General features: G+C 33.5%; 1 protein-coding gene across 1 annotated transcript in view; it reads left to right on the top strand.

The window, feature by feature from the left end:
- The first annotated feature begins 12,311 nt into the window (after window positions 1-12,311).
- Window positions 12,312-25,577, top strand: part of Sema3c (semaphorin 3C) — a 170,160-nt gene continuing 156,894 nt past the window's right edge. The window contains exons 1-2 of the mRNA XM_015488413.2: window positions 12,312-12,675; window positions 14,652-14,792. Of these exons, the coding sequence (XP_015343899.1) occupies window positions 14,690-14,792 (103 nt within the window). The 5' untranslated portion in view covers window positions 12,312-12,675; window positions 14,652-14,689. The remainder of the gene's footprint in view (window positions 12,676-14,651; window positions 14,793-25,577) is intronic.

Below are 25,577 nucleotides of genomic sequence, written 5' to 3'. Positions count from 1 at the left end.
AGACTATCATGCTAAGTGAAATAAGTCAAACCTAAAAACCCAAGGGTGCATGTTTTCACTAATATGGGGAAATATCAATATTAACCCACAATAAGTAGGGAAAGGGGAAAAATAGAAGTTCAGTAGATAAGACAAAAGGTAATGAATGAAAAGAAAGGGGGATAGGAAAAGGCAATGGAATAAATCCTATGTACATATACAATTATACCACAGTGAATCCCACAAACATGGGATCCTACAAGAATAGGTTCCGAATTAGAATGGTATATTCCATACTTGTATAATTATATCCAAATGGATTCTACTGTCATGTATAAATAAAACGAATCAATAAAAAATAAAAGAGAGAGCTGATTGACCACAAAAGACTAATAATCAAACAAAAATCAGAATACTTAACAGATTTGGATGATGGAAGAGAATGCTACAGTGTCTTCATATTTGACCAAACTTCATTCTGGAACATGTAGAAAGAACATTGGACATGATAGCTGCTGTCATACAATTAATGCATCCTATTATAACTTAACACATAGCCATCCTTAGGAAGTTGCTTAGTACGTGTTTAAAAACCAGGGGATAAACAAACAACACAAAGAAGATAGACTCATGGAATATAGAAAAATAGAGAATTAAATCCTGAAATGTTGGGGATGCAAATCAAGTCAAGATGGCGTCTGGCAGTTTGCCAGGAGGAGTGGTTTGTGAAGCAAAGCCAGTGAGCCATTAAGATGATGAGGATTCCTTATTGGCTGACTGCTGTATCTAGATGATGTTAATTGAGTTAAGCTGTGTGTAATTAGTTGGGTATATGTACTTCTGCTGTCCCGAAGAGAAGCGGCTCCTGCTACCTTGGGTACCAGCTACTTTGAGTTCTCTCTCAGTTCCCGCTAAGTTCACTCGCAATAAAGCAGTTCCCGTTTCAACCTTCAAGTTGCTTGTCACCTCCCGGTATTTGCCCAGCGGAACTGCGGCACTGAAACATCACATAAAAATGTACCTAAGATTTATAATTAACCCAGATTGAAGCAAGAGAATTGAAATTTAGAAAAGTGAATTATTTCAGAAGGAAAAAAAAATAAAAGATTACCACTGATTTTAACCCATTGACTTTAGTCTCTTTCAAACACCTTACAAAAACATCTAAAATAATGTTTAGTCAAATATCTTGGCACTGTGGCCCAGTCAAAATTTAACATCATATGTATATAACCTTTTCTGTATCTATCCACACATAGTAATATATTTGACAAATAATTTTATGTTGATATCTAATAAATATGTGTACTTCTACATTTTATTAAGTATTTTAAGAGATGACACATCTTGGGAGAGTTTCACTGATAAATATAAAATTGAGAAATTTTAAATAGTTTATTCAGAAAAGGATGAAATTATCAAGGAAGGAAATAGAATAATCAGCTCTCAATTAGAAAGTAACAGAAATAGGAAATAAAATATTTCTAACTAACTACTCGTACATATTAGATATTTCATGATTTTTAAAATTTAACTTAAGATACTCAATTCTGGGAGGAAACATTACCAATAATATTTAATAACGCAGGAGTCTGAAGTGCATAGAGAATACAGAATTCCTCCAATTGTTTCACAGAACGTTAATTTTTAACAAGTTGTATATAGCATTCATTCATTAATTTATATGGCTCCTATAATAAATTGCCATAAACTTGGGGGTCTTAGACAACAGAAAAATATTCTCTCTCAGTTCTTGGTTTAGGAGTTCAAAGTCAAGGTGTTAGAAGCCTTTAGAGGAGGCTCCTTAATTATTTGTTCTGGCTTCTGATAGCCAGAGGTGTTCCTTGGTTTGTGATATTAGAACTCCTAACTCTGCCTCTGTCTTCACATGGCCTTCTTTTAAAGACTTCAGTCATGTTGGATTAAAGGTCTATCTATCTAATGACCATGTTTTAACTGAATTTTAGCTGCGAAGACTCTATGTCCAAATAAGGTCACATTCAGAGGTATAAATGGGTTAGGACTTCAAAATTCAATCCATAATTTCCCAAGTGATTCTAATATCATTCAGAGGGTCATGGATATTGTCAAAACAACATGGCCATGGCCTGCATGGGAAAAACCAACCCAGAGGATGTAGCAGCACTGTATAATATGACCAGCACCCCATGACTAGATTCCATATATTTACCAATAAAGGACGAGAAGGGGTGAAGATTCTAAGCACAGAACTTTTGTCTTTCCTATGTTTCAGTCAGATTTATTTCCTTACCTAGTTTTCCTTTGACTTAAAGTTTTGGTTGAAGGTTGGAAGGATAGATATAATCAAAGTATAAGCTGTAAATTCAAGGAAGCTGTTTCTTGAAAAAATTACTTAAGACATGACACAAACATCTAATACAGCTCTCAATTAGAAAGTAACAGAAATAGGAAATAAAATATTTCTCTTCTATCTCTACCTCTCTTTGGCATCAAGAAGAAAAGTCTTGGATTCCTTAAAGACATCAATATTTCAACATCAGGGTTAAAAAGTTTGTTTCAGGGGTGAGAGTAGGAGCAGAATAGCAGAAAAAAAGAAGAGAGTAGGTACCAGGGTAGCTGTATGTATTTATGTGCAAGAGTTTGTAGGGAGCCCTATTAAACACTGTCACAATAGAGAGAACTTGTTTGGATTGGACAGGTATATACATAGGCAACTTCAACAAAATATGAAATATCACTGTGACCTGATAAATGGTTGTCATACTTGAGGAAAGTATTTGTACACTTATGTATATGTCAAGCTAAGGTTTTGCATCTTAGTTTAATATGTATATTAAATGTATGTGTAAATTAATATGTATATTCTGTATAAATATCACTTATACTTACAAATTCATACCCCAGATATATAAAGAACATAAATCACATGGAGAAAGAATATATTGTGACCAAAGAGCTTATGCATACTCAAGAGACTTAAATTAAGTGGAAGCAAATAAGGAAATGGTTCCCAATATTGAAGACTGTGGCATGTTAGAACTGTTCCAAAGTGGTCCATATGTACATAAATAGATAAAGGACAGCATCAGTGACTGGATATATAAATCTAATGCATACCATGAAAACAATGTCATGCCTTTAGTATACTTATATTGCAATATAATGAAAATATATTTTAATAGAGTTTCTTAAACTTTTTATCTCAAGGTAAGAATATTAATAAAAATCTTTAAGAGGACACTTATTTATAGGTATGTGTATGGGAATGTGAAGAGTGGGATTTTAAAGGAAGAAGAATCGTTCATTTTGAAAAGGGATTTTCACTAGAAAAAATCCATATAGTGATTTTAAAAAAAATACTTTTCTGGGGTCATAGGTGCACATTTATACCTTTGAGGAACGAGTTGGAGAAATCCAACAGTAGAACTTGATTCTGTGGCCACAGAATTGTACCTCTTCAGGAAGCCTCCTTTTGAAAGCTTTTGTGTTTTATATAAGTTGGGAGGTCAAACCAATGTTTTCTTTCATAGTTGAAGTGGATTTTCTGTAAATCAATGCATATGACATATATTCTTTTTTGTTGTTGTTGTGGGGGGTTCCCCCTACAACATTGAACCCAGTGGTACTTTTGAGACAGGATGTTACTAAGTTGCTCAGGGCCTCATTAAGATGCTGAGGCTGGCTTTGAATTTGCAATCCTCCTGCCTCAATTTTCCAATCTGCTGGGATTATAGGCGTGCACCACCACACTGGGCTATAATATGTTAACAGTAACAAAATGTTTAGTCTACCTATCAACATTCTAAAGCTGAAAAACTTCTATTACTAATGATAGTTTTATAACTTGTCCTTCATTTAGACCACAGACTTTTCTTGAAAATTGATAAATCTTTTTTTAACTAAAGTTTGTTAGGGAACTTTTGGATAAATTAAAGAATACTTTTCTAAGAAAGTTTCTAAGTTCATGATATTAATGCATTATCTAAGTTCATGTATATGTGGGTTATTTCAAATAATATATACTTACAGAAAAAAATGAGACTAAAGTATAAAAATTACAACTAGTAGATAGAGAATTTAGTTCTCATAAGATTGTGTTCCTGCTACCAAAAATTAGAACTTAATAGAAGAAAACTAGAATGAAACAAACCTAAAGTGAAACATGAAAAGAATCAAAATTATACTCAACTTCTGAAATAGATAACATGTTCCCTTTCTGTGCCAAGACTTGCTACTAGTTTTTAAATTTTATTTTATTTTTGTTTTTATCATGATAGAATTTTCATGGAATATTGTTTAAAATTGTAAACAGAGAACTCAAATATAGTTTCTGTATTTTATCTTAAAATTCTATTTTAAAACTAGAATTTAAAATTAACTCATACAGCTTGTTTCAATAAGGGTTGATTTTCAAGAATCAATGCCCTTAAATGTTCCCATAGTTTTTAAAAACTCAGAACAAAATTCAAATATACTCTGAAGGAGATAATACAAATGTAATTACCTTGGGAATAAAATTATGAATCTTGGAAAGGGATAACTTAGGAAAACTATATGAAATTTCTTGTGTTGAAACATCACATCAGCAGTGACAACAAAAATACTTTATTTAAGATTTTAAGGTCAAAGAAATGTTAATTGAGCAAGCGTCTATACAGCAGTCATGATGGCCAAATGTTGGCTTTGCTGCCTCCTACAAAACATCTAAGATCTCTTTGTCCTGATCTGGAGCAATTGGGAGTCAAAACTGAAAACTTTTCACATAACTGTTACATTAAGTGATATGGTAGAGACACAAACAAACTTCTGTGAATACATAAAGGAAAGAGATGTTAACACACAATATGGTATTTAATTAGCCAATAAACCTAAAGATGCTTGTTTTAATTCACATTTTAAAATAAAACTAAAAATCAAACAATATCCAAAACATTTAGGTAGTAAATTAGCGATTAGAGATTAAAATAAAAATCTACTTGACACCAAAAATGATGTAGTTATAACTCTATTCAGAACACTCAGGACCTGATTAATTTTGCTTAGCATTATTTTTTAAAAAAGGAATGTTATTACTATTTTTTTTTTAAAGGATGATTCCATTCCTCGGACTATACCCAAAGGACTTTAAAACAGCCTACTACAGGGACACAGCCACATCAATGTTTATAGCAGCACAATTCACAATAGCTAAACTGTGGAGCCAACCTAGATGTCCTTCAGTGGATAAATGGATAAAAACAAAATGTGGCATATATACACAATGGAATTTTACTCAGCAATAAAAAAGAACAAAATCATGGCATTTGCAGGTAAATGGATGGCTGGATGGTGTTGGAAAAGATAATGCTAAGTGAAGTTAGCCAATCCCCCCAAAAAACAAATGCCAAATGTTTTCTCTGATATAAGGAGGTTGACTCATAGTGGGATAGGGAGGGAGAACATAGGAGGATTAGATTAATTCTAGATAGGGAAGAGGGGTGGGAGGGGGCAAGGATTAGCAAGGATGGTGGAATGTGATGGGCATCATTATACAAAGTACATGTATGAAGACTTGAATTGGGTGTCAACATACTTTGTGTACAAACAGAGATATGAAAAATTGTGGTATATATGTGTATTAAGAATTGTAATGCAAAAAAACAAAGTACATGTATAAAGGCATGGATTGGCATGAACATACTTTATATACAGAGATACAAAAAATTATGCTCTAAATAAGAATTGTAATGCATTCCACTGCTGTCATGTATTTATTAAAAAAATCAATAAAATCAATAAAAGATTGAAAAAAAGTTTATTCATTACATCTTTTAAAAAAAAGGATGCACTTGAGGGAGTCTTGATGAATAATAAAAAAAAGAATTTGCAATGAGGTGAGGGGAGGGGAGAAAGGATGTGTGAGGAAGCATGGGATTGCCAAATAATGGAAAAGAAATACATACAGTGCAGTGAAAGGTGCCAGGAGAGGGAACCTGTGAAAGGGCATGAGCAGTTAACACAGACCCAGTAATGAAATGAACCATATGAGTTGGGGAAAGCAGAACCTTTATCCTTCAATCAGTGAACAAAAGGCATTTTGAGTAACCTTGCTGACAATTTGCAGAACAGGTAATTTGTGACTTGAAATTTTAAAATCAGACCTGACCTTCTCTAATAGTGATGAACTTCTTGTTTTTCTAAGCTTGAATCCACTGTGCAAATTTATATTTGAGTTGTCATTCATTACATTTTCCTAAGTAATAAACTAGATATTTGAAGGAAATAGAATCCACATATATAATGATGATGATAAAATAATTTATATAATTTTGTTTTATAACTGCAGTCTTTTTCCTGTTCAATGTATTATTGATTCTCTATTCCTTTCTACCTACATTGCTTGAATTCCTCCGTCTCTATTCACTAATCATCTTAGTTCCAGCTATTCTAAAAGATAGAAGGAGAAATAGACATTGATTTTGTACTCAAGCCCTCTATTATTTTGTAGTTATAACACAATATCTGCAATTGTATTTCAAATTTCAGAGATAATATGATAAGCATCTAAAAAACCAGAAAACCTTCAAAACGTAAGGAGTCTGAGAGGAAAGTAAAAGCCTCCACTCTCCTTTCCTATTTACTAGACTTTTTGTTAGATCAATACACCAAGGGTGACTGAAAGCCAGAAATACATGGATTTTGGCATAGGCAGACCTGAATTCATTGCTAAGGGCCCCAGGCAGGAAGAATACCTTGAATTTCTGAACTGCTTCTCTTGTTTGCTTCATTGGGATACATGTATCTTCTTTTATAGGGCTTTTGGAGGTTAAAAAAAAAACAATCTTTGTAAAATGCCCATTAATATTGTAGGACCTTTACATCTTACTGCCCCTTTTGGGTCAATTAGCCATGGACCTAACCCATTAAGAAAATATTCATTTAAAGTGTACCCAAGAGTTTTGTCAAGTTTATTAAGAAAAGTGAAACCGTATGTCCTTCTTTAGAGTTGTCAATTATCACTTAAAAATTGTGCAGTATTAAATATCATGACTAAAAATAAATCAAATAAATTTAATACATGGTTCCTTCTTTTCTTGTGTCCTCCCCAGCCTCTCTATCTTCTGAAAATCATAGAGAAAAGAGCTGAGTTTGTTACATGTTTTATAGTTTTTTTTATATTATTACATGTATCTTCTAGGATCCATGAAATTCCTTATCTACACAATTTAATACTCCACTCTTTAGTTAACCATTTAAATTTCAAGAAGAGAAGAAAAATCATAAAATCTGAAAATTATAAGGAAAAGGCCTTTGACCATGCTAACAGCTGTAGATGGGAGTCAATTAGCCATAACTAACAACACTGCATTCATTACTCTAGCTGACTATTATTTCTGAGCCTCCTGGCATCCACCTGACAATCTCACATACACAGCCCTCTCGTGCCTCTCCTGTGCAAATAGATACTAGAAAAGGTTTTGTACTACCAGGTGAAGAGAAAGAGAGTTTTAGATACAACAGATCCATAAAAGCAGTTGGTTTTTCTCAAAAGACTGTGACTGTGGGTGGTGTGCATATGTTCAACTGTGAAGCCTTATTTATTAAATGACTATGGGATACTTTGCAACTGCAGTTGTATATCATTAATCTCAAAGACATATTCTCCACCCTCACTGAGGTTTTCCATGAAATATTCTAATAAAGATAGAACAGATACAGAGTTTACATTTTACCCCTGCAATGATGACAGTGTGAATGATTGCCACACATATTCAATTTTTGTCATGCACATATGAAATTTTTGTTCTAAAGAAGCAAAATCACTAACTGACTCTTTTGAAAAAAAAGTCTTTACTTTTCTACTTTATAAATGAAATACTGTGATATTTAAAAATGGAGGTAATATGCTCTTATTCTGGTTGAGTCTGAACATATTGCCTTTTACTGTATTTAAGATGTTGAAAAGTGTGTAAAGGTATATTGAAGACTTAAAGTTTGAGTTTGGTAATATACATTCACCTTTTTTTCTTATTAAAAAAGATATAACAAGGCAAACAATAAGGAATATTTTTGATGGTTAGTGCCCTTTTCTAGAGCAAACCACTGTCACTAGTTTATTTTGTTGACTGCCAAGAATCCTACAATTGGAGAAGCATAGAGCCTAGTGCATAGCAACAGAGAAGGAGATCAAAAGTCAGGGACATAGATTAGCCATGGATTAAAAATTAAAGTAGAGATAACACTCATTCTTTTGAAAAACAAAGAATATTTTGATAGAGGCAATATCACAGCCTATCACATAGCAATTCCACATATAGATTCTCATACCAGACCCGTTTGACTGGCTTGGTCTCCAAGCTGCTAATGTAACCCAAGGAGAAGTAAGGGTGACATAAACTAAATGACCATTGAAAGCACACACTTTCTAAAGATGCAGTGCTCTGAAGTATTTTAACCTGGGTGTTTTCCCTAAAACATAATAATGAGGGCAAACTTTGCAATTAGTAGCCTCTAAATTTAGGTGTGCTACTACTCCCGAACAAGGTAAACAATAAGAATTCTCTTTCTGGCTAGTGTCCTTCTCCAGAGCAAACCAATGTCACTATTTTGTTGACTGCCAAGAACTTTACAATTAGAAATGCATAGAGCCTCATATGTAGCAGCAGAGAAAGAGATACAAAGTCAGAGATATAGATTAGTGTCCACTTTCCCAGCCCAGCTTCCTCAATTAGTTCACATCATTTCCTATCTAGTAAGACAGAGGCAAAGACCACAATCTAAAAACGGAGTACTGGCTACAATGCTTCTCAAATAAATCTGGTTTTGTCTAGGTGTTTTAGGCTTCTAAGCAATGTAGGACCAAAGAGGCAGAGATAAATCTTATTAGCAACACTAATGACACTTTTAATATTTCACTCTATGGCTTAAATTTCAGGTAAGTATGAGCACCGATTGTGTCCTTGTGCCTGACTCTTTCTTGGCTAATGCCTATCAGTGTTTTTATGATTCATTTTGAGGTGTGGCCAACTGTAAATGTCTCAGGCCTAAGCAAATACCATTAAATCCCAGAAGCACATTGAAAGAACGTTTATTCAGGCAAGATAGAGGGAATCTCAGCAAGAGTTTCATAGACTATGATTAAATCTAAACTATTTGTCTTAGACCCCAAAGCTTTGTGAGTATGTGTAAGAGACTGAACTAATTCTCTGGATTTTGGAAAACATGGTTTGGAATTAAACTACCTTGTAAATATACCATTTCACAAGCATTTGTCTTGCATATCTTTATCTCAGTTCTTAGAAAATTAAAAATAAAATGTATAAAGAAATTTTGTATGTGGATTTGTAGATTAATTGGTGTCTCATGGCTTCACATTTCTAAATTGACAATTATATAAATCTGTTAATGCTCACACTCATATTTCTAACAATTCTTCCTGCTCCTTATTTTTATAAATGCTAGCTCAGAGATCAGTAGGAAGATAACAGTGGACAGTGTATAACCTAGATCTTAAATCAGTTGCAGACAGATTTCAGAGAAGCCAGAATCGTGCTTATTTATATTTACATCTGGATTTTAACACTGTCAGATGTTTTGTGGGTTCAATCCATTGTTACAAAGTTATGCCAAGGGTCTGCTTACATTTTTATTGCATTTAATCATCCCCCAGATAATTTGTTACTATATAAATTATTTTTGAAAGAACATATTCATTGATTTGGAAATGTCTTTAAAAAACACAGATAACTTTGTCATTAATATTATACTTGTAATATAATTTTGGAATTCTTAAGTTTACTTTTTTGAATGTTTAAACAGTTGGATTTTTAAAATGTCTTATTTTAAAAATATGATATATGATATTTGTATGTATTTACTTGGAACAGTATGGTGCCATGATTTTTAATACACCGTGGAAAGGCTAAATTAAGCTAACAGAGCCATTGCTTCAAATACTTAACAATTTTTTTGTGAGAACATTCAAAATTTACTCAGCCATATTGATGTTCTGAACTCCATTATTGGCTATATTTACTATTCTGCACAATTGGTCTCATTATGGTATGGATATGAGGTGTTTCCCCAAAGCTCCTGTGTTAATGCAGGAATATTCAGAGGTCAAATGATTGTATTATGAGATCTGTAACCTAATTAGTCCATTCCAGTTTGGATGAACTAACTGTAGGCAAGTAGGGGTTGGCAGGACCAGGAGGTGGATCCCTGGGAGTGTGCTATAGAAGGGTTCATCTTCTCTTCAGCCCCTTCCCCCTTTTCTCTCTGCCTCCTGGTCTCCATGAATTGAGTTGTTTTTTCCCCCACCACACCCTTCCACCATGATGTTCTGCCTCACCTCTGTCCCAGAGCAATGGAGCTGACTGTGGGCTAAACCTCTGAAACCATGATTGAAAGTAAACTTTTCCTTCTCAAAGTTGTTCTTGTCAGGTATTTTGGTCACAGTGACAAAATGTTGACTAACAGATCTAAAACAAACATCAAACCTATTCCTCCCGTTTAGCTGGATTTTTGTGTCTTTGACTTTCCTCTTCCTATATCCATTAACTCCCACTCTCTGGTAACTGCCATTCTACTTTCTTCTTCTATGAGTTCAATTCTTTTAGATTACATGTATAAGTGAGAACATATGGTATTTGTATTTTTTGTATTAGTTCTATTTCACTTAGCATGATGTTTTCCCATTTCCATCCATGTTGGAACAAATGACAGAATTTTCTTATCTTTAGAAGTTTGTATAGTAGTCCATTGTGTAGTGGAATACTATATAATACATTGTATAATATAATATTGCATATATACATGTGTGTGTGTGTCGCATTTTCTTTATTCGTTCCTTCATGATTGACACTTAGGCTAATTCATAACTTGGCTATTGGAATAGTGCTGCAGTGAACATGGAAATGCAGACATATTTTCAACAAAATGATTTCAAAATTTTCAGGTAAATATCCAGACATTAGATTGTTAGATCATATGGTAATTCTATTTTTCAAAAATTTTTAAAGGACTACCCTTACTATGTCCCTTAATGGTTGTACTAATTTTCATTCTCACCAACAAGGCATACCTCCTGGGTATTACACTTACCTTTTGTCTTTGTGATAATAGCCATTCTAACAGGTGTGAGGTAATATTTCACTGTGGTTTTAATTTGAATTTCACTAATGATTAGTTATGTATCTGTTTTCAAGTATCTGGTAGCCATTCATACATCTCATTTTGGGAAATACCTATTCAGATCCCTTGCCCATTTTTTAATCAGATTAAACGCACAGCTCAGAGATCCTATAAGTTTGGTTCCAGATCACACAATAAAGTGAATATTGTAGCAAGGTGTAAACTTAAGTTTAATGTCTTATTGACTTGATCCCTTTGTTTCTCAACAGTAAGAGTCAGAGACATATTCCTGTGTACTGGACATTAGAAAGGGGGTTTAGACACAAGAAAGATGTTTCTCAATCATCACATCCTCTTACCAAAGATTCCATTCAGCTGTCCCAGTGAGCAATTATGTGTAATCTCAGAGGTGTGTCCTATGATCCATAAGGATTCTACTTCACTTTATAAAGAAAATTGTAAGGTATAAGGTGAATGAACTATATTCCACGTTCCCTCTATACAGCGACATCTACTGGATTAGCTCAAGGTGATTTTAAACAAGTGCTTGCTTATTTAATAGGGACCAAAACTCTTTTCTGTGGGTGCTGGAACATTCAGTTTATTGTGGTGGAGAAAAGAATTTTCACTTAACGTCAAACTCAGACCCAGACTTTAATGAGTATACCTGAAAGGAATGCTGGAAACATATCGCTGATGTCTAAAGACTTAAGCCTCAATCTTTTGGCTTATTTCAGAACAATCTTCCTCCACAAAATTGTGAAATCATTTCTTAGTTATGTTTCCGAGGTATCCTGGAGGAGAAGGTACTAGATATGAATCACTGTAGGAAGGTCAACAGAATTACTGCCTTCAGGACATTAAGGAAATGCAATAGGAAACTATGCCTGTTTTATTTATTTATTTAAAGGGGGCGGGGGCGATAAACTTCTTAGACAAGATTGTAGATTTATCTTGACTGGGTTTAGAAATTTTGCTGCAGGATAAGGATAAAACTCGTGCCCTTTTAAAATCACAACTCTTTCCCTTAAAAGGATGTAGTTATCCTTCTCTGGCAAAAAACTGCTTTGCACTTTGATATTTACAGCCAAGTAATGCCTGTGTGCTTTCCAAGAGCAGCCGGTAACAAAAAACCTGGGAGCGCACTTTGCAAGTTGTTCACCCCACCTCAGTCTGCAAAAGAGAGAGTTGTTGGGCTGGTCCTCTAGCCTGCTCCAGCGCATTCCTGCATCTCCAGGGCTGCCGGTGCTCCGGGTCNNNNGGCTGGGCGGCGCGCCGGGGCAGCCCCAGCAGTGCGCCGCGTCGCTGTAATCCGACACCCGAGCGCTCGCCCCCTGCGCCCGGCCACTTTTCCATTCACTCCGAGGTGCTTGATTGAGCGACGCGGAGAAGGGCTCCGGGTGCCACGGCACTACAGGGTTGAGGATTCCTGTACAAAGAAACTCAGAGGACCAGGGGGAAAAAAAAGAGAAAAAAAGAAAAAGAATATCACGTTGGGACGCTCTAGAAATTAAGGTCTTCTGAGAAAAGGACTGGAGAGACTGGCGGATCCATTCCGGTTGTAAATTGGTGACCGTTCCGTGCTGAGCTCTTCCAACCTCGGTAAGCTGGATTCATTATTTTCAGAATTTCAGATTTAGCAAAATCTAACTTTTGGGTCTGTGCATTGGCTTTTCATACATGAGTGTGCTGGAGTCCGAACATTTTGTTAAGAGCACGCGCGGTTTGTCAGAGAAACGTTACCCTCGCTGAGAGCCCGGCTTGAGCTGTTTCTTTAGGCTGTGACACCTGCGGGGAGTTTAAAGTTGAGTATTACAAAGCCTTCTAAGGCAAAACTGGTCGCGAGGACTTGAAAGAATTCTCCTTTATTATTAGTTTGCAGTCAGTAGAAGTGAAAACACCAAGCAGCACGTCTTGAGTTGAAGGGAAGAAGTTGTAAGATACTTGGGGGAGGGGGCGCGGGGAGCTAGTCTAGGACGCTGGGCTTTCACCTCTCATCACTAGGTGGAACAGTCAACTCACTTGTTCTGTAAAGTAGCTTCATTTGATTTGTCATTGTTTCATTCTCGGTATTACTCTTTGTAATTTATGGCATATGTTCCTTTGAGAGAAACATCCAGATTATATTCTGGTAATAGCAAAATGCAAAAAAAAAAAAAAAAGTGTAAGTATTATCAGCCTACTGAGGTTGAACATATTAATAGCTCCCCCCTCCCTTTAAGCATCAAATCAACAGACCAAGGGGCAAATTACTAAAGGAAAGTCACCCATAAAATCAATTTTCTTCTAAGTTAATTTAGGGATGACAGGGTGAAGAGGTTGTGGAAGCAGGAAGAAACTGTTTCTTTTGAAAATTACCAACACAAACATCTCTAGGGTTTCCTCCATCTGTGTGGTAGAAGCATACATTTTATTCCTAACTCTTACAGCATATGCACCACCGATGAAAGCAACTTATAATTTTTTTTGTTTAAGTTTGCACATTTGGTTTAATTGTTTTTTCTTCTGTGTTAATGGAGCAGGCTTTTCAATTTTTAATAGCATTTCTTTAATGAAGAGAATTAATGACAGAAATTTCATTTTAAAAAGCCACATAATGTTTCAGATCAGCATTGTTGTTACCTGTATAAATGTGTTTCTAGATTAACCTGCTATGCCATTTATTGTGTAATTATGATATGTGTAAAATTATAGGTTTTCTCTTATGGTCCTGAGTATATTTTGCATATTATGGCCACTAGAGTGGTGATAGGTTTGTCCTAAAACATTACCTGATTTTCCCTGGTATTTAGACATTAGCTAAGAGTATGTATCAGTTTTATTGCTCTAGTTTCAATCTGTAATACTTGTCTCCTTGATTTATCTTTCGGAATTTTGACAGCCCACTTTCTGGTTGATTTATTCAAAATGTGCCTTGGTGGATACAAGGCTCACTGGATTACTCACTGCTAGGTCATTGGTTTGTATTTGGCACCGGTCCATGGCTATCTCATCTGCATCATTTAACAGCTGCCTGGTCATCTGAATAAACTGGCAGATAATTGATTCAAGTGATTTTAGTAGACAAGGGTTGAGCACACATAAATTTATGTGTAGAAACACCATTTCAGATACAATTACTCTAAAGAGCTAATGAGTAAGGGAGTGAGTGGGTACATATGAATGTGGGATTTCTTTACTACTCTATGTATGGGAGAGGGAGTTTTCATCAGCAATACTTTATGGTATCACTGTCTAGTCACTGTAATAGAATGGAGTTTTAGAAAAGATCAGTTAAAACATTAGGGTTTCCTTTAAGAATCAGTAAGTTTTTCCTTTCTGCTTTGTTCTGCTTTGATGCTGGCATTATTTTGTTGGAAGATAAACCAATTCTCTTCTGGCAAGGACTTCCAGACACAAATAAATCTAAATTTTCCTTTCTGAGGAACAAAGTCACAGCACCTCCTACTGTTTGCATTACTATAGAAGTTCAGTAGCATCTTATTTGAATAGATTTTTCTGTCTGGGCTGCTAGATTTTTTTTATAATCCTGAAATGTGAAATGAGACATAACAAACTCATTATCTCTCTTTTTAAAGGTATTTTCCCTTGGATATTAACTTGCAAATCTGAAGAAATGGCATTCCAGGCAATTTGCGTGTTGGTTGGAGTATTTATTTGTTCTATCTGTGTAAAAGGATCTTCCCAGCCCCAAGCAAGAGTTTACTTAACATTTGATGGTAAGACATTTGATAAAATTCATGGTTCAAATGTTATTTGAAGTCTTATTTTTCTTTCTTATCTATATTCATAAGTTAAGAGACTAAAATATTACTGAGCATTAATGTTTAATGTATTACTGGAGTGCTTTTTGGACAACCAGGTAATTTTAAATTATTGGCGGATAGACAAGTGTTCTGTTGAATTCAAGATAATGTTTACAAAAATACTTGAAGTATAGGATACTGTATTTTCTTTTCTTTCTCTTAAATTTCTTCTGTGTTTTTTTGTGTGTATTCGGGGAGATGATGGAGAGCCCAAAGCCTAACATTTTTGATCTTACTATTCACCTGGACATGCTGAGAGAAATACTTCTTTTATGCTAATCCTAGAAAGAACTATATAGTTTTAATTATTAAAATATGTACCCAGTAAAATTTGGACAATAGCCTCAGAACTGGCTACTCCTTTTAATGTTCTAATTATGTTTCTTCTATTTCCATAAGGACTTCCTGAGGTTGACATAAAACTCTAGTTAATTGAAAATTACCTAAAATAATAGTGGAAATATGCTATTTGGGAGGGGGGGTGCCAGGGATTGAAATCAGGGGGATTTGACCACTGAGCCACATCCTCAACCTTTTTTTTTTGTATTTTATGTAGAGACAGGGTTAGCACCTTGCTTTTGCTGAGGCTGGCTTTGAACTCAAGGTCCTCTTGCCTCAGCCTCTTGAGCCACTGGGATTACAGGTGTATACCACCTTGCCTGGCAGAAATATGCTTTTGATGGCTGTTGTATACAAATGTCTCCAGAAACTTAGGGAAAAAGTGGACATTTCAGATTTTTACGTAGCAAGAAGGCCTAAGGCCCTCTGAGGGAATGGTTTCTCAAATGTGTGTATCATTTTAATGTACACAGTTCAAATGACAATCAGATGGATGATCTCAGTCAATCAAGGAACCTGTATTCACTGGCAGTTGGAATAAAAAAAGATGAGAGATGCCATCATGCTAGTCAGAATAATTTATATTTTATTATGTCTTTTAATTCACTCTGCATGAACCTTAGTGTCATTGCATATATTTTTACTTTCATTTGATTAATGGTACAATCTCAGACCTTGTTAAGTATCTCTGAAATTCCTTGTTATCTTCAATTTCAAATAGCACTATAACTGACATTTAGTTAAATAGCTTCCCCCCTACCCCTGTACTTTCTTTCTTTTAAGTGACCAAGTTCTTTCCCCAAGGTCATCCTAAGCACTGAAGGAGCCATATTTAGAACTTAGAATGTGTGAGCTTCTAATTGCTTCCTTAGACTACAAGTCAGGCATTCCTCTTAAACCCTAACTGTTCAGTTAAATTGTGAAGAATGGATTTAAAAGGCCCCCTGGAATGTCCTTTTCCCCCTTTAATTACTAAAGCATCTTACAGTCTGCTTACACTTTGTCTTCCAAGTTAAAAATTATAAAATATCTTATCAAATAAAAAAAGAAAAGGCATTAATGAGCAATACCATTTCCCCTTATGTTCTATTCCTCTGATTTATAGGGAGACTGAGTGGTCTCATAGTTTAGGTGTCTAAACTTGCTGTCTTCCATCAAAACCAACCCAAATCTTTTAATGCAAACATCAGTAACAAGTTAGTCACTGAGATAATTCAGCAGGTCTGCATTTGATAATGACTAAAATTTATAATTTATAGAAGAAAATTAAGCAGTAAAATCTTTTAGAACCAAACTTCAGTAGTATGTAGGACAGTGACTCTGTACTAAACAGTGACTAGAAGTTAGGATGGACATTTTTTGGTATTGGGGATTGAACTCTGGGATGCTCTACCACCAGGTTATATCCCTGGTAATTTTTAGTTTTTCTTTTGAGACAGGCTTGGAGGCTGTCCTTGAAGTTGTGATCCTCCAGCCTTAGTCGCCCAAGTGGGGGTTGGGGAGATTACAAGCAGGTGCCACCACAGCCTGCTGGTATGTAGTATTTTAAAAGTCCATCCTATAGGGTGGGGTGATACAAACACGTAATCCCAACAACTCTGATAGCTAAGACAGGAGGATTACTGGTTTGAGGCCAGTCTGGGCAAATTAGTGAGAATGTCTCAAAGTAAGAAATTAAAAAGAAAAGAAGAAAGAAAGAAAAAAAGAATGACAGGGGATGTACTTCAGTTGTAAAAAGACCCTAGCTTCAATCTTCAGTACCAAAAGTAAAGTAAATGAAATAAAATAACTAAATGTCAAGTATTTCAAATGCCCTCAAAATCAAAATAGGTTTTTGCAAAATAAGATTTCCTTTGATTTATAACTTATATAGAAAATGGCATGATATGATAAGTTACTGACCTGAAAATTCTGATATTTTGTCTTTTCCAAGAGTATCATTAATACATAATTATAGAAATAGAGTATTAGTTACAACAGGGGGAATCATTTTAATAAATTCCCACAATGTCTAAATTACTAATTAAAAAAAAAAAAAACCTTAAGTGAACTACTATATATTAGGCAAGGTATCAGAGGAAAAATACCTTGGGCAAACAAGGTTGTTCAAACATACAAATTTCAACCAACACTTCAAGATCATTTTCTTAAGAGACTTCATAGTGTACCTGCTTAAAGTTTTCATTAAACAAATAATGATTTGTCCTAATATCATACACAGCAAGCTTCTGTCTCCTCCAATATGGTTTATTATTGACATCAAAATACAGAGCTCTGGGCAGGGTTGATAGGTATGTGACTGCACATTATTATTAAAGTATACATGCTATATAACTTTTTAACATTTAACATTATTATTAAAGTATGCATGCATATATAATTTTTTAACATTTATATTACAAACTTAAATCACTGTTTTCTCAGCTCAAAACCAGAAATTAAAATATGTTTTTAAAAATTCAAATAATTTCCAGCTGTATCAGTCAATTGCAACACTTGTATCATTTCTCTGCGTCTATATATCCTCTCAATTACCTTGCCTACTGGGTCTTTTGTCTTTGTATCTTCTCTATCCCTGTAACTTGGTCCTCTACCTTCATCTCTTTCTGGGTAGAACTTCAGAAGAATCTGTTCAGTCTTGTCTTACTTTTAGTCCAAGTAAGTTTATAAAGGCATGAGAAATAAGAGGTTTCTTCTCGCATCCACATTCCATCCCTTCTTCTGTGGTGCATTGATGGGGTAATAACATTTGAGAAACAATGATTTACAGATTTGTCTTACCTATTGATCTAGTAGGGGAGCAAGCAGATGTTCTCAGTTCTTTGTGAGAATATACTTCAGATAATATTAATCAGTTACATTTGTGCTAGCTAAATCTTTCATGTCGTTGTAACTTTTAATAGATACTTTGTAACTTTTAGAATTATCATTTTATGCCAAGTAACTTTTTAAATGAATATAAGCTTCATCTCAATGCTTTTTGAATTGATTTTTTAAAGAAAAACTGCAGTAGATTGACAGATTCATACTTCACAACATTATTGGTATTGCATTTTTTACCCAGAAAATTAATTGTTAGAATCAAGAAGGATCATAAGAGAAGGCTCCCCATATTCAATTAGCAAATCTATTTTTTACTTGATATTATCCTATGAAAAGTATTGTTTAAAAGGTCCCAACTGTATTCAGTAAAGATTCAAGCATATATTATTTTATAATATCAGCAAAAAGTATGATATAATTTGATAAAATATATCAATTTAAGAAAAGTTTCCTGAAATTCAAACAAATAAAGATATGATCTATATTTGAATCAACAAAAATATGATTACTGAGGTAAGTATGGTAAATATTCTTTCTAGTTTAAAATGGATTTAGTCCTCATAAAAACAATAAGAGTGTTGTTTCATCTGGTAATTCATATTTTCAATCTAAGATATTCAATTTGTTGAAATGCTTATCCATAATAACTTCTTTATAGTCCTAGGATCCATAGTAATGTTTCTTTATTTCCTTTCTGATATTCATAATTTGTATCTACACCCTTTTTGTCTTAATTAGTCTGCTGAGAGGTTTATCTATTTTATTGATCTCTTTAATCAGCTTTTGTTTTTCTTGAATTTCCCCCCAATGTTTTCTGTTTAATATGTCATTGATTTTTGATTTATGCTCTAAAATTTATTATTATCTAACTTCTTCTTGCTTTGTGTTTAATGTTCTTTTCTTTACAGAACATCTTAGAGTGGAAGCTTAGGTTGATTATTTTAGGACTTTCCTCTAAAAATCATTTGTGCTATAGATTTGCCTCAAAATACTGACTTAGCAGTCCACCACTAATTTTGGATGAAATGCATTTTTATTTCCATTTAGTTCAATTTTTCTTCTAATTGTTGTATTATTTATTCTTTTGCCTATTTGTTATTTAGAAATATATTGATAATTTACAAACATTTATAATTTTATATATGTTACTGATTTCTGGTTTAATTTCTTGTCAAAGAACACATACTCTGTTGTTGCAATTATTTAAAATTTATTTAAACTTATTTCATGACGCACAATATAGTCTATATTGAAAAACATATATATTCTGATGTTACTGCATAGAGTGCTCTATTGGTGCACTAGTCAGTTAATAATGTTTCTGTATTTTTATTGTTTTCTATCTTCTTTCAATTACTGACAGAAGAGGCTGAATTTTACAACTATAATTACGAGTTTGTTTATTTATTTCTCCTTCAAATTCTATCAACTTTTACATTATGTTTTTAAATTTCTGTTATTATATATTTAAATATTTAGAAGTATTAGGTCTCCTAATAAATTGACTACTTTTCTATTATTAAATATCCCTGACTATTGCTAGTAATGATCCTTAATCTAAATTGTATTTTGTGTGGATGTGATACTTTTCCCTTTAACTATAAAATGAAAAGTACCAGCAAAAATATAGTTATAATTAATTGGGAAAAATGTCTTGAATTCTAAGATTTCTAAGATATTTTCATTAAAATATTAGGAAATATATTTAAATAGACATATTTTGTTATCAATCAATATATTACTAATAGGAGGGGAGTATGGCATAGTGAGAATAGCATGTACCTGGAATAAGTATATCAGAGTTTCAATCCATGATTGCTTGCCAATTAACTGTGAATCTGTGTTGAGACCTCAAATATCCCTGATCACTTTAAAAAGAAACCTGGATCAAATGATCTCTAAGACCCCCTTCTTCCCCTGAAATTATATTTAAACTTGGTTTGTTTTATAAAGTCTTCTGTATAATATTCTTCAATGTTTTCAAGAATATTTTGTGTGAATGTTCTGGAAGGGAAAGACAAAAGAAATTTTAAATGTTCATAAATTTTGGTGTCATACAGACTGATTTAAAATCATGGTTGTCTACTACTTTCTGGGTATGTTACATTGGGGGAGTTACTTAACTTCTCTAATCCAAAGGTTTATCATCTGAAAATAGGAATAGCACATAATTCATATAACTGTTTTGCAAATTAATAAATTAAGTTTGTAAAGTATGGTCAATAATGTGTATTCTAATATAATATGTGAAGGCTTGCATTAAAGTTTAGTATCTGTAAATACTTCTAGGTTAGAAATATGATCTTCATTAGAACTATAATTACTCCCCTCCATTTAGCACAGAGACTGGTATTTGTTATTGTTCTATGACTATTGAATTAACATAAATTCTCACTTCGTTTACCACCACATCACCTCAACCAGCAAAAATGCCCCACTCACAACCATCCTGCAGGGAATTTTGATTGCTTTAAAACACCGGTATCCATGAGGCAGAATGCAAGATATTCTCATTCTCTGTCATATGACTAGAACATAAATAGAATAAAGACAGAGATCTTTGCCACATTGTATGCAGTTGACTATAGATCCATGCCTTAGTAGATAGCTAGTGGTCAAAAATTTTTAATCTACCTAATTCCAAACTTTCCTAGTATAATGTATTAAAGATTCCATATAATCTGGGAATTGAGTTCATATATTAATTCTTTTTTGTTAATTCTCAAACCTCCTTCTAATTTTTCTACTTCCTTGTCAATAAACATTTGGCCCCTGTGAATTTTAAAAGTTTTCTGCCAGAGTTTTCTGTGTGTTTCGATCAGAAGTCTATTTTCTAGTACAAGAGGACAGAGGTCTCATATATATGCTGAGACTACCACAGGGACCTGTTTGGTGGCCTGTTATGGATGTTGTCTTAATCCTTAATACTATTAGGCTGTCTTTTTCCTAAATGCCTAGCATGTCTAGATATGTCTAAACATGTATTTTTTTCCCCATCTGCATCATCTTTCTTGTGATTCTGACATTTTAAATATCTATCTTTTTATGGTGAGTTTGAACTTAATGAGAACCCAGATTGTTTGGTTTGCTTCTTATTATTGTCATATGATTGTGCATGGCCCCAAATTGTATATACTAATTTGCCACTTTGGGGAGCAGTTAAGAGTAACATGAAACCTTGGAAAGAGGAACCTGTGGGGTTCATCCATTTTATCATGATGATATGAATTATATCTGTATAAATATATCTGTAATTTAAAAAATAAAATATATGCACACTGGGGCTGGGGATGTGGCTCAAGTGGTAGCGTGCTCGCCTGGCATGCGTGCGGCCCGGGTTCGATCCTCAGCACCACATACAAACAAAGATGTTGTGCCCGCCGATAACTAAAAAATAAATATTAAAAAATAAATAAATAAATAAATAAATATATGCACATGAATATCAAGTATATGTTATATGCATATACCCAAATAAATGTTTGTAAAATAACTTGTTTTTTCATGTCTAAAGTGAGTAATCAGGAAATTATTTCAGGAATACTTGCTCCTTGGAATATTTTGTGCATGAAGAAATTAGTAGAATTTAAGTTCAGGATTTTAACTGGGGTCAAACATTTAGTTTAGTGAGCTAATTAATATGTTAATTATTAAGTTACCAAAACAACAAAACTTATTATTTGCTTACTTGTGTTTTAAGATTGGTTGAAAACTAAAGTTTGGAAGTTGATTTATCCAAGATTACATAATAGCTCTCTCTTACCAAAGAAACAATTTAATTATGTGGATGTTTTGTCTCCTTACCATAAACATCTGAATTATCACATCTTATTTAAAAATAATAAAAATCCTAATAAATCCTGGATTATCAATTTTATTTATGTACTTTTATATCTAGAAATGTAATATCAGTAATATCCTGAAATAGGTAGAGTACAACTAAGGTGCCTTGATAATCTAATGGAATTCTTACCGTTTGATGATCACTTCACTGAACAGGCAGAAATTTAACTCCATGTTTACATTTTATATTATCTTAAAATTCTTAGTTATCAAAGTGTGTATAAAAATGATTTAAAGTTCTCATGAAACTACAAAATCTCAAAAACACATTCATTGGTAGTTTAAAAATTCCTGGCAGAAAAGTCAATTATATAAGATTGCTATTAATTCTTGACCTGTGTTTATGATTACAGTAAAGATACCCCATTATTAAAATGCCCTGCACCTTCATTTAAGCCAATGATTAAGTTACCTGAAACTCAAAATCAAACAGTTTGATGATTAAAAGATTAAAACTCTATGGAAATATTTCTATTATTATTATTTTAAAAATATTTATTTTTTAGTTGTAGTTGGACACAACACCTTTCTTTTATTTATTTATTTTTATGTGGTGCTGAGGATGGAACCCAGGGCCTCGCATGTGCTAGGTGAGCGCTCTACTGCTGAGCCACAACTCCGGCCCCTTTCTATTATTTTGATACAAGATTTTTCTTGGTCAATGTTAGCCATGGTTAAGTCTTACATTTACATGTGCATGACAGTGATTCAAAAACATAAAAGTGAGTATGAGTTTTGAATTGGGAAACAGGTATGTTACAAGTAGGGGCTGAAATAGCACAGGATTGTCAGGACTTTCATTCATTTACTTTGTCTTTCTTTTGTCATATTTTAATTCTGAATTTTCAGCTATACAAGTGCCAAAGTCTCCAGGTTCTCTATAGTATACAAATGAAAGACAATTTCATTTCAAATCAAAGAAGATAAAACACCTTTTATCTTTTAATATCTGCCTCATTTGACAAAAAGCTTAGTTAATTAAATAACAAATAAAAGAAGCCCTGTGAACTGGTGAGCTAAACTCAAAAGCCAAGGAATTGTTATCAGACAATAAACTCAAAATAATAAATTGCTTCTTTATGAACTCTAGTGGCATTAACATTACAAGGCACATTTGTTGAAAACAGTTTGTCTTGTGGTTGCCCAAGAGATAAAAATAAAGCCAATTGTTCTTGATTTCTCCATTAATCTTGGAGAATGCTCACCCTGGTTTTATTGAATCTCCTGAAATATTTAGGTCTCAGGAAAACTTGTCTTCTTGCAGTTTTTTTTTTAAGTGTCCATACAATGGTCTCAGTTAAATGTCACTTAAATATCTTGAACATAGCCTACATGTTTTAATAAACCCAAATCAACAAGGGGTGCTATGTGAACAAAAAGCACTCTGTACTCTTCCTCTTGTGATTGTATCAAAGAACTCACTAAGGGATTGATGAATGAAAGTGAGTTGGACATTACCTAAAACATTCTAGGGGAGGGCAATACTAGATTTGTGATGTAAAGTGATGAGTTAAAAAACTATTGTAACATGCAATTGCAACAGAAGGGGAAATAATTGCAAAGAAATGTAGCCTCTTGCCTTGAGACTATAAGAAAAGTACAAGTACATTGCCTTAATTAAGACTCTGGTAAGAAAAATTGAATAACATCTCTCTTTAATAAGCTTGAGTTGGAGGGGAGTAATTTTACTTTTGATAGGGCAAAAAATGTATTTTGAAAATATTAAAAAAGAAATAAATTATGATATGCTGTGGATCTTTCATTAGAAAATTTTTAAAAATTGGAAGCCCATATATTTTTCTGTTATTTAAACACAGTAACTCTTATTTAGATGAGTTTTCTCTAGCTGAATTTCCTATATGAGTTTTCTCAGCTTCTATTAAGCTTGATTCTATTGCCAAATGATTATGTTATGATCTTCAGTGCTTACAATTGGGATCAAAGGAATGTTTCAATGTTCTGAACTCCAAAGAGTGGTCTTATGTGCTATGATTATTCAGCCACCCAAAGTAATTCCATGGAAAAAATTTTCATATTTCATTAAATTAACACAAATAAGTCTAAACATATATTCTAATTAGATCTAATTATTTACCAGATGAAGATGGTTCAAGGTATGCTAGTTTTGTTTTAAATTTGTTCCAATATTGATGATATATGTTGATATGTTGTTCACATATATTTACAAAACTATATCTCATATAACTTTTATTCATAGTTTTGTTTTGCAAAAATATACTGGAATCAAAATTGTGTATTTTTTCATTCTTCACAGGTATATGCCACTATTTTGTCTTCTGTATTTCTAAAATAACTTTGGTAACTTATTTATATTCATTGTAATTATCCCTGACATTAATGTCACATTTGTGGCAGGTACTACCTTAAATAGTTCACATTGTCTCATTTACTACTTTAACCACCTATTGATTAGGCAGTATTTTTACCCTCAGAATTTAGAGGCAGAAGTTAAATAACTTACTCGAAGCTGCAGAGATGGAAAGGGGCAGAATTAAAACACAAGCTGACTTCAGAGCTAGAACCATTTCTATAAACCCTGCTAGTATTAGTTTTTAAGATCCACAAAAATCACAAGTAAAAGAAAATATTTGCTCCTGAAATCATTCTGTAAACTCACATTATTGTCTTCAAAGTGTCACAGCAGAGAGTAAAGTAGTGGTCACTAGAGATTGGGAAGGGGGCCAGGAGTTTGGATAAGTCATACACAGCTCCATGGGAGGAAGAAGTTCTGGTGTTCTGCAGTGCAGTGGGTCACTATGGTTCATAGTAAGTTATGAAGAAGTAGAAGTGGAAGAGAGGATTTTGAAGTATCCCAGTGCAAAGAAATGATAGGGACTGGGGGTATAGCTCAGAAGTAGAGGATATGTGTTTGAGGCCTTGGATCCAAGCCCCAACATGAAAAACCAAAAAACCAAACCAAACAAAACAAAACAAAAAAACCCAACAATCAAACAGAAATGATAAAATGTTTAAGGATATGAAAATACTAACTTTGATATTTGATCATTACACATTATAAACATATATTCCATTTTTATATTCTACTTCATAAGTACATGCAATAACTATGTGCCATTTAAAAAAAGAAATCAAAAAAAAAATAAAAGAAACCAGAAAACAAAAGAGAAAAAGTGTCACAGTCATAGTAGAGTTTCACTTTTCTCTTAGAACAATAAGCCTTCCTGAAAAATAAGAAATTAAAACTTGCCCTCAACTTTGTCCTAAATTCATCCTTCAACTTATGATTCATCACAATGAGAATGAGGAGAATTGCCCTTCTGGAATATGTTTATTTTGTTGTGATAGGTGAGATTTCCTTTTATGGCCATGGGAGTAAATCTGAGCTCAGATGAAGGCTAACTATAGAAAAATGTATTATTCACTTTTCACTTTTCATCATTACACTATGCAAATTTATCATGGTGTATTTCCATACGTTCAACATAGCTTATGTTTTTTTTTTTTTTTTTTTAATTTTTTATTGTGGGTTGTTCAAAACATTACAAATTTCTTGACATATCATATTCGACACTTTGATTCAAGTGGGTTATGAACTCCCACCTTCACCCCATACACAGATTGCAGAATCACATCAGTTACACATCCATTGATTTACAAATTGCCATCCTAGTGTCTGTTGTGCTCCGCTGCCTTTCCCATCCTCCACCCTCC

This window comes from Marmota marmota, unplaced genomic scaffold, assembly GCF_001458135.2.
Source record: "Marmota marmota marmota unplaced genomic scaffold, marMar, whole genome shotgun sequence".
Lineage (NCBI taxonomy): Eukaryota > Metazoa > Chordata > Mammalia > Rodentia > Sciuridae > Marmota > Marmota marmota.
Note: the sequence above shows the minus strand (reverse complement) of the source record. Positions and strands in the feature narration are given on the sequence as shown.